The sequence below is a fragment of the Astyanax mexicanus genome, chromosome 16, assembly GCF_023375975.1.
Source record: "Astyanax mexicanus isolate ESR-SI-001 chromosome 16, AstMex3_surface, whole genome shotgun sequence".
Classification (NCBI taxonomy): domain Eukaryota; kingdom Metazoa; phylum Chordata; class Actinopteri; order Characiformes; family Acestrorhamphidae; genus Astyanax; species Astyanax mexicanus.
In genome coordinates this window covers 36,262,927-36,273,080 of record NC_064423.1, presented here as the reverse complement: position 1 = coordinate 36,273,080, position 10,154 = coordinate 36,262,927, and the positions used below count along the sequence as shown (strand labels likewise).

The 10,154-nt window shown below is 35.5% G+C and overlaps 1 protein-coding gene across 1 annotated transcript in view; it reads left to right on the top strand.

Annotated features, from left to right (window-relative positions):
- Positions 1–827: 827 nt before the first annotated feature.
- Positions 828–10,154, top strand: part of swap70a (switching B cell complex subunit SWAP70a) — a 33,822-nt gene continuing 24,495 nt past the window's right edge. The window contains exons 1-2 of the mRNA XM_049465866.1: positions 828–1,019; positions 8,427–8,567. Coding sequence (XP_049321823.1) covers positions 924–1,019; positions 8,427–8,567 — 237 coding nt within the window. The 5' untranslated portion in view covers positions 828–923. The remainder of the gene's footprint in view (positions 1,020–8,426; positions 8,568–10,154) is intronic.

Here is a 10,154-nt window from a genome sequence, read left to right as displayed (position 1 = left end):
CCGGGCTGAGAACAGTTGAGAACCCCTGACCTTAACTCATCAAACCTAAAAAATAAAAAAAAAATCACCCTGAAAAAAGCTAAAGTTAAAGACCAATTTAAGCATGGATTAGGTAATTGAAAAACTGGTTATTCAGGCAAAAACATACATACCTATACTGGCAACCACTGGCTGCTGATTTAATAGTCTGTCGTAAAACCTAGCCATGGAGGCCTAGATCTTTCAACAGGCTGATGGTAATTTAAGAATAAAATAGACACTAAATGTACAATACAACAATGATGTAGACATACGTGAGACAAGAGACACAAAACAATACTGCAATATAAGAGTGAGAGTGTACCAGTTAGGTATGATGGGGGTTAAGGAGGAAATAAAAGTACCAGTATAAGAGTAACCCTCATAAAAATTTGTGCAAATATAGAGGTAGGAAAGCTTAAGGCCTTTAAGAGTGAATAAGTGCATACAGTTTCTAAAGGCATATATATATATATATATATATATATATATATATATATATATATATATATATATATATATTATTATTATTTTTTTTTAATCCAAATTATCGAAATTATCCAAAAGCAGTGTGTAAGACTGGTGGAGGAGAACATGCCAAGATGTGACTAAAAAACAGGGTTATTCCACCAAATATTGATTTCTGAACTCTTAAAACTTTATGAATATGAATATGAATATATTTTTTATTATTATTTTTATTATATTATTTATTTTTTTTACAGAGAAAATACTGTTAATTTTATTATTGGAAGTGTTACTGTAGGGTAGTGATTGAGAGGAGGTGTCAGTGATCGTCATTGGTCGGGGTGGAGCAGATGAGCAGCCCTGCGGTGTGTGTGTGTTTTGCTGTGTGTGTGAGACAGGGACAGGGACAGGGACGGTCAGGCTGAGCTCGGGTGAAGATGGTACACAGGGATGAGATACTGAAGCCGATATGGCACGCGTTCGCCGCGCTGGACCTGGACCGAACCGGGAAAGTGTCCAAATCTCAGCTGAAGGTAAGAAGAGCAAAAAGCAGAACTCTGAGAGACTCTGAGGAACTCCGCCCGGGTTTCCTTATTTCAGCTGCGTGTAACTTTTCATTCCACCTTAAACAGAGCTGCAGCTGCGTTGTAGCACCTGTACACACTACAGAGTATCAGTGTTTAATTTAAGGTGGACTTGAGAATTGAAATAAATGTCTGAATTTTAGCTTTAAGTGATTTTAATGATAATTAAAGCTGTTAAAACGTAAAGTTAATAAAGTGTTAAGTTAAGGGCTGTGGCTCCACTCTGCACACTACACACTGCTCCTGCTGCTGGTGGTGTTGGGAGGTAAACAAAGCTTTATATACAGGTGCACCTTAAAAAAGTATAGAATATCATTGAAAAGTTACTTTATTCCATTAATTCAGGTCAAAATGTGAAACTCATATGTTATATAGATGTATTACACACAGAGTGATCTATTTTATTTATTTTATTGTTAATGATTATTGCTTACAGCCAATAAAAACCCAAAAATCAGTGTCTGAGAAAATATTAGAATATAGAATATTATATAAGGCCAATTGGTACTTTTGGCAGTGCCAAGTCCTGCTGGAAAATGAAATCTGCATCTCCATAAAATTTGTCAGCAGAGGGAAGCATGAAGTACTGTAAGATTTTGTGGAAAAACAAAACTGCACTGACTTTAGAATTGATAATAAAACACAGTGGATCAACACCAGCAGATGACATGTCTCTTTATCCAAACCATCACTGATTGGTGAAAACTTCACACTAGACCTCGAGCAGTTTGGACTGTGTGTCTCTCCACTCTTCCTCCAGACTCTGCTCCCTTGATTTACAAATGAAATGTAAAATTTACTGATGATCAGTGATGGTTTGGAGAGACATGTCTGTCAGCTGCTGGTGTTGATCCACTGTGTTCTATCAAGTACACAATTAGAACATCTCACATGTATTACTTCTTAAAGTGTATAAAATTAAGGGCTCCGAGTGTTCCAGCAGTCTAAAGCGCTGCCACAATAATCGGGAGATCGCTGGTTCAAATCCCTGTCATGCAGTTCGTCATCAGCTGCCGGAGCCCTGAGAGGGCACAATTTGCCTTGCTCTCTCTCTGGGTGGGTGGATGGCGCTCTTTCCCCTCATTACTCCTAGGGTGATGTTGATCAGCACAAGGCATCTGTGAGCTGATGTATCAGAACGTAGTTGCTGTGCTTTCCTCCGAGCGCGGTCTGATGCTACTCAGCAATGCTGCATCAGCAGCAGCTCAAAAAGAGGGGATGACTGGCTTCACATGTATCGGAGGAGGCATGTGTTAGTCTTCACCCTCCTGGTGTTTTGGCGCATCACTAGTGATGGGGGAGTTCTAATAAGTGGGTTGGGTTATTGACTGTGTAAATTGGGGAGAAAATGGGATAAAAATGATTGACTAGAGCATGGTTGGAAAAGGTTTCAGAGTTTTTTGTCGCACACCTTTAGACAGAAGGATGTAGATGGAGAACATTTTTAGTGCAATTACAAACCAGCCACTGTGCTCTAACAAGGTCCCCCGAAAAACATCTATGCATTTTTCTTCCGAAAATACATTAAATGTGTATAAAAAGCTCTGCTTATTTGCTTATTTACAGGATAAAATCGGTTATTATTTAAACTGGTTGCAGATAGGTCTGTCACAATAATTTCAGCATTGTCTAATCTTACAGTATATAGATAAGAACATATGCAACATATGCAATTATTTAGTAAACAAGAAAGTGTTAAATAAACTAAATAAAGTAAGAATATGTTTTATATTTTGGATGATTCAAAGTAGCACCTTTTGCTTAGATAGAGACAGTTTTGCACATCTTGCTTGAATTTTCTCAGTCAGCTTTATGAGGTAGAGCCACATAGAATTCAGGCTTTCAGTTAACAGCTGTGCTGAACTCATCAAGAGTTAATTACTTGAGTTTCTTGTCTCTTAATATGTTTGAGAGCATCAGTTGTAAAGTAGTGAAGAGGTAGAATTACAGAATAGCTCTATTTGAGTAATGTACTAATCCAGATTATGTAAAGCAAGAACTACTCAACTAAGTAAAGAAAAAAATACTTTAATAAATGAAGGTCAGCCTGTCACAGTAATTACATTATCGATGTCATGGTGTGAGCCATGATTCCCCTGCCACAGCACTCCGCAATGTGTATGTATATATTATTTATGACTATAATAACCTTCTTTGATTCAAGCTGAGAACTTTTCGGGTTCTAAAATTGGGTCAGTGAACAGGAATTCAAAGTTTTTTGTTTTTAAAAGGGTGCAATTCTTTTGTTATGATATTGTGTTATTATTATATTAGTGCCATTTAATGGTCTTAAAATGCCAACAATATCGTTTATCGCAATCATTTCTGGGTAAACGTTCGCAAATCGTTCGCAAAAAATTGTTATCGTGACAGGCCTGATCCTTAAGTGCAGTCGCAAAGGCCATCAAAAAGGTTATGATGAAACTGGCTCTCATCAGGACCGCCCCAGAAAAGGACGAGCGAGAGTTCTCTCTGTTGTACAGGATAGTTTCATCAGAGTTACCAGCCTCAGAAACTGCAAGTTAACAGCTCCCCAGATAAAAAAGGGCACTTAAATACTTTTGGTTTGTTTAACACTTTTAAGTTACTACAAGATTCCTTATGTGTTCCTTCATAGTCTGGATCACTTCAGTATTCATTTACAATGTAGGACAAGTAAATAAATAATTAAATAAAAAGCTGTGTCCAGACTTTTGTGTGAATATGTTAAAAAAGGCGAAGGTTTTGATGGGGTGTCCTATTGTTTTGAACATTTCCGTATCACTTCTCCAATCATAAGTTTGCCGGATGGTCTCTTTCGCCTTTGTGAAACTAAACAGTCCACTTCATGTTTTTATTTATAGAAGTGTGATTTATACTTGGGCAGTCATGCAGAAATGAGAGACTGTGAAGAAAAAAAATGTCTGTTTAAGATAAACTCTGCTACTCTGGGTGGGTTTGTGATCTAGAGTTAAGATAGATCACTACCTGATTTAAAGTGCTTGCAGACGTTGTTTGGTCTGGAACTGCAATTTTTTTTAGCTTGTTCCATTACAAAATATCAGGTATGAAAGAAGAAGCCTTAAAACCACGATCTGAACCAATTTTACCAACATTTACATTCCCTAGTGAAAAAAGGAAATTAAAGTATACTAAGCATTATTATGCTATAGTGCACTATATAAGTGTTCTTGTAGCCACATTATTATTAATCAGTATATTTAAAAAGTGCTAAAATGGAACAACTTTTTTTGTACTTATTATACTTTAATTGTATAAAAATAGTACAAAAGTCTTACCTAAATTGTGCTAAGTGTATTTAACTATACTAAAATGAAACTATTTTAAATAAACTTAAGTAACATTTAAACATTTAAACCACTTCATGTATGTAACTATAATTTAAATATGCTTACAGTGAAATTATAATACATTTAATGAGTATTACAACTGTATCACTATTATATTTCAGGTATATTAGAAATGTATTGAGAAGAATTGATGTTAAATATATGTGATCTATTTGCATTAGAGTACAAATATGCTTCATGTTGCTGTCTTTTGTAAGTAGCACATTTCTTGTATTATTCATTGGGTATAAAATATATTTTAATATACTGTACTACAATTTTTAGCATCTTTTTTATATTAGTAGTAGTAATTTAATTTACTTTCTAAAAATTAACATTACATGATACATTGTACTTTAAGTGAAGTTCTGTAACAGCTGTTTTAACACACTTTGCTAAAAATATACAAAAGTATATTTGAAAATAGGTATTGTAGAAGTATATTGATTGAATTACATTAAAGTAAAAGTGTACTTCAGAGTAGTCTATTTTTTAAAAATATATTGTACTTTTTAAAAAGTATGATTAAAGTTAACTTTACATTTGATGGAGCACTTAACATTTAATGGAAGCATAATATTAATGTACTTTTAATATATTTTAAGTAAATACATAAATCTGTTAGTATATTTACAGCATACTTAGACATTTCTCAATATGTTTTAAGTGTAATGAAGTAAATATTTTTTCACCAGGTTTTACAACACGTTTAGGGTAATTAGCAGACGTCCTTAGCAGACGTTAGCCTGAGTCTACTTTCTGTAACTTGTTTGAAATTATAAACCATTTTAAAGTGTTTTCACACTACAGCCTGTCTGTTAATTGGACCATAAACCCCTTATTTTGTTATTATTCTGATATTTTGGTCCAGACCATGTAAGAGTACAGCAATCCAAATCCTCCACCAGGGTGGACTCAAGTGCAGACATATGGAGGACCAAAACTGCCAAAATTAAAAATAAATAAATTAATCAAAAACGTATCTAAATCACTCAATAAAAGTAATATGGTGATTAAAAATAGTAAAGAATAATTATAATTAATATAAAAATAAATAGCTTATTAAATTGTTATTTATGGGTTACTTTATAAACATTGTTTATTTAAATGAAGTTTGATTGATTTATTATTTTTTTTATAACTATTTATTTCTTCTTAATTTATTTCCAGATTTATTTATTTCTGTGTTTATTTATTTCCTGATGTATTTATTTCTGCATGAATTAATTTCCCAATTTATTTATTTATGTTTTTCCTTGTCCTTTTATGATAATGAAGCGGCTATCCAGTAATGATGTCACTGTGTCTTAGCATTCCTATTGGATGATTGATGTCAGATACCCTTGATCGATTGTACATGTCTTGCCCCTTTGGTAACGTGGAAGATTATATAATAAAGATCTTTTAGATCGTGGTACAGACTCTGATCCAGTTCTTTGAGGCAAGCAGCATAAGCAGCTGCCTCTCTGATCAGATCCGATACCGACCTTCACCCCGACATTTCAGCTCCTCTCTCTCTGGGCTTGATTGCTAAGCCTGTAAGTGAAAACACACCCCTTCATTATCATATAAGAACAAGGAAAAACAGAAATAAATAAATCAGGAAATAAATCAATGCAGAAATAAATAAATTGGGAAACAAATTAATGTAGAGATAAATACATCGGTAAATAAATGAATGCAGAAATTAATAGTTATGTAAATAAATAAATGAATCAAGAGAATTAAACAATGTTAATAAAGAAACCCATAAATAACAAATTATTAAGATATTTATTTTTATGTATATCTATTTTTATATGAATTATAATTATTATTGATCGTTTTAATCACCATGTTACTTTCATTGAGTGATTTACTTAAGTTTTTATTTATTCATTTGTTTATTTATTTATTCATTTTTAATGTTGGCAGTTTTGGTCCTCCATACACACAGAGTGCAACAAGGACAAAATAAAAGCTTGACAAAACAAAAGAAAAAAGTAGTGTAATGACTTTGGTTGGAGTTTTGCAGTGTGAAATGATCGTGCGCAAACTACTCCTTGAAGGGTTGTGGTGTGGTTGGGAGATATTGGGAGTTCATTTCAGATTTTATTTTGAGGAGAGAAAAAATGGCTGAGAAGAAAAAGGGCCGGAACACGAGAACAAAGGTGCCAAACAAACTAACAGGAACTAATAATACTCGATTCGAAGAACTTAAATACACATACTCGGTATAAGGGGCAACAAGTTTCTTCTGAAGACCATCTTTGAGTCTTTTACTTAGAAACTAATGAAAGAGAGAAAACACAGATATAACCCAAAATAAGGGGAAACCCCCAAAGAAGTTTTCTTTCAAAGAAACAACATTTTCTATTTAAATTTTTTTTTTTGGACCACAGGACCAACATTTCTCCCTGCCAAAAGAGGTAGTCTCAGTTCGGATCAGCCCCCTTCAACCTTACATGCAGCTTTAATATTAAGAACTGTGCAAATAAAAGTTAAGTATTTTAATTAAATGGAGGAAAAGTGTAAAATATGAAAAACAATTCCACTTATTAAGAGTTCTGGCAGCTTCTGTATATAAAGAAGTACAATCTTCATTATCTCAATTTGAAAATCACATTAAATTACAAAACATCACATTAATTTGATTAATCTCCAAGCCCTAATTGAAACTAATAAAATCAAATAAAAATAACTTAAATCAGTGGATTTTAAAGTAGTACCAGTGTTGTGTCGAATTCAGCACCCTTACCAGGAAAAGCACCCCCTCGAGAGAGAGTGCGCGCACAGGTCTCCTTGGCTTTACTTTACTTAGAAAATGCGAATACCCAAGATACTGTTCTAAGCTAGGCTCACTCTCCCGAGAGGGTGTGCTGTTCCTGGCAAAACACTATAGTAGTGGCGAAATCTGCACCCCCGCCATGAAAAGCACCCCCTCTCTGCAGCATGACACACTGTCTTTCTGATAAAAACGAAGATAATTTATTTAACTTTACTTAGAAATACGCTCCCAAGAATGGGTGCTTTTTCTGGCGGGGTGCTGAATTCGGCACAACACCAACAGTTTGGGCCGATTATAGTAGCATGGGCAGCATTGCTTAGTTCTGTTCCAGCGGACAATAAATACATTAGCAAGTATCTGTTTAAAATATCAGACAAATCTGCCGATGCTGATGATTCTACAAAAAAAAAGGCAATTATCAATTGATACCGATATAATTCTGGTTTTATTGTACATCCATAAAAATAGATCCAGGTGTTATGGTGTCAAGCTGAACTCAAACTCAAGTTCAGATGCAAGAAAGAAACTTTATTATAAAAAGGAGTGACACAAAGAGTAGTCAGGATATGCAGGGTCAATACAGATAAACAGGAGCCAACAGGAAATAACATTTAGAGGCAATCAGCAACAAAGGGCAGTCAAGGTCAAAAAAACTATAATCAAAAAGAGCATAGAAGAAACAATACTCAGCACTGGGTGAGCACTCTAACCAGCCTTATATACAGAGTTCACTAGGTGATTAGAATTCCGGTGATTGCCTTTCTGGAGGTGCCTTTGCAGAGTCATGTGATCATGTCTGTGCGTGTTGTTTTTGTTGTGAGGTGCATTCTGGGTAACGTAGTCCAGAGACTAAAGATTGCAGACAGAGCTGAGTGCAGTCTGCTTTTAGCTCCAGTTGTGACAGCAGGTGATTATATGGGTGACTGCTGTATCTACTGTAACTGTAGATTAACCCTTATTTATAAACAGAAATAAAACAAATCTAAGGGGAATCTATTATGCTTATTATGCTTATGTCCACTTGAAGGGAGTCGGATTTTCACAGGTGTCGTGCATTATTCGGCACAACACCTAGAATGGCAACTTGCAGAAGTGAAAATTAGGTAGTAATACAGATACAGGGAGTGAGTGTAGGTAAGTGATGCTGACAGGAGGGTGTATTGAAGTTCTTTAGACTTGTCACTAAAATACAGTGTAAAACCAAAAATGTTATGTTATTATTAAGATTGTCATGTTGTGTGTGTGTGTGTGTGTCCACAGGTGCTGTCTCAGAACCTGTACACAGTACTGAGGATCCCCCATAAGACCTCAGAGCTGGAGGAGCACTTTAAGGATGATGACGAGGGTCCAGTGTCCACTCAGGGCTACATGCCCTATCTGAACATGTTCATCCTGGACAAGGTACTCAGGACCTCTACCCGTCTCAGCTTAACATGCTCACCTCTTGTACTCAGCAAAACATCTTTTACAGCAGCAGATTATCAGTTCCAGTCCAGTTCCAGACAGTGTTCATTACAGTTTAATGATTTTCCTGCTTAAATATCTACCAACATATCCAGCATTTAAGGAAGGAGTTGAATTAGGTGTGTTTGAGCACGACAAACAAAACAAAAAAGAGATAATCTCATTCATTGTTACTGCTGGACACCTGTGGAATGTGGTCTCTGCCTGTTCATGTAGTGACACACACATATACAGGGGTTGGACAGTGAAACTGAAACACCTGTAATTTTAGTGTGGGATTTTAGGTTTCATGGTTAAATTGAAGCAGTCTGGTGGCCAGTCATAATTAACTGCACATTGCACCAGTAAGAGCAGAGTGTGAAGGTTCAGTTAACAGGGTAAGAGCACAGTTCTGCTCAAAATATTACAATGCACACAACATTATGGGTGACGTACCAGTTCAAAAGAGGACAAATTGTTGGTGCACGTCTTGCTGGAGCATCTGTGACCAAGACAGCAAGACTTTGTGATGCATCAAGAGCCACGGTATCCAGGGTAATGTCAGCATACCACCAAGAAGAACCAACCACATCCAACAGGATTAACTGTGGACGCTGTAAGAGGAAGCTGTCTGAAAGGGATGTTCAGGTGCTAACCCGGATTGTATCCAAAAAACATAAAACCACGGCTGATCAAATCACAGCAGAATTCAATGTGCACCTCAACTCTCCTGTTTCCACCAGAACTGTCCGTCACCACAATAAATTACTGTGGTCTAAAACCAGGTCTTTCAGTTTTAGTGTCCAACCCCTGTATACTAGTAGCAATCACACACACACACACAGTAAGCAAACCTGCCCAGGAATCAGTGAGGGTTGAGGGCCTTGCTTCAGAGCCCAACAGTGAAAGCTTAACCCTTTCAGACCCTGCATCATTTACAATAGACCTCATGTAGTTTCTTTTTTCAAATGTTTTGTTGCACATTACAGCACTAATAGAGACCTGTTGACCATCAGAAAATACCATAAACCAGCCAATGAAACTGTAGCTTAGCCCTGACCACTGCACTAGACCAAAAAAATTATCAACTCAGTCATTTGGACATGTCAGCACTACAGAACAAATGAGGCAAAGTAATACAAAATCATTAATACAAATTCTTTGTGATTTAGAACACTTTTTATCATGTTTAGGAATTAAGAAAATAGTTGGATCCATTTTTATATAGCTTTTATATTATAACCTTAATAGTAGGGTTATTTTACGTAATTTGTGTGCATTACAGACAGAAAACAATATTCTCATATTTTTCCATCACTGGAACATAATTCAGGTCTGAAAGGGTTAACAGCTACAGCTACTGAGCCAGTTATTAACTTTATATAACAGTTTACTCTAAACTGTAAATTTTGTAAATAAACTGTTAATTTTAACATAAAACACAATAATTCGAAGACATTTCAAATATAAAACTTGAAAAATCTGTTTGTACAGCTAGCATGGCTCACACATGGTTGCTATGGCATTGCTAGGTGGTTGTTAAGG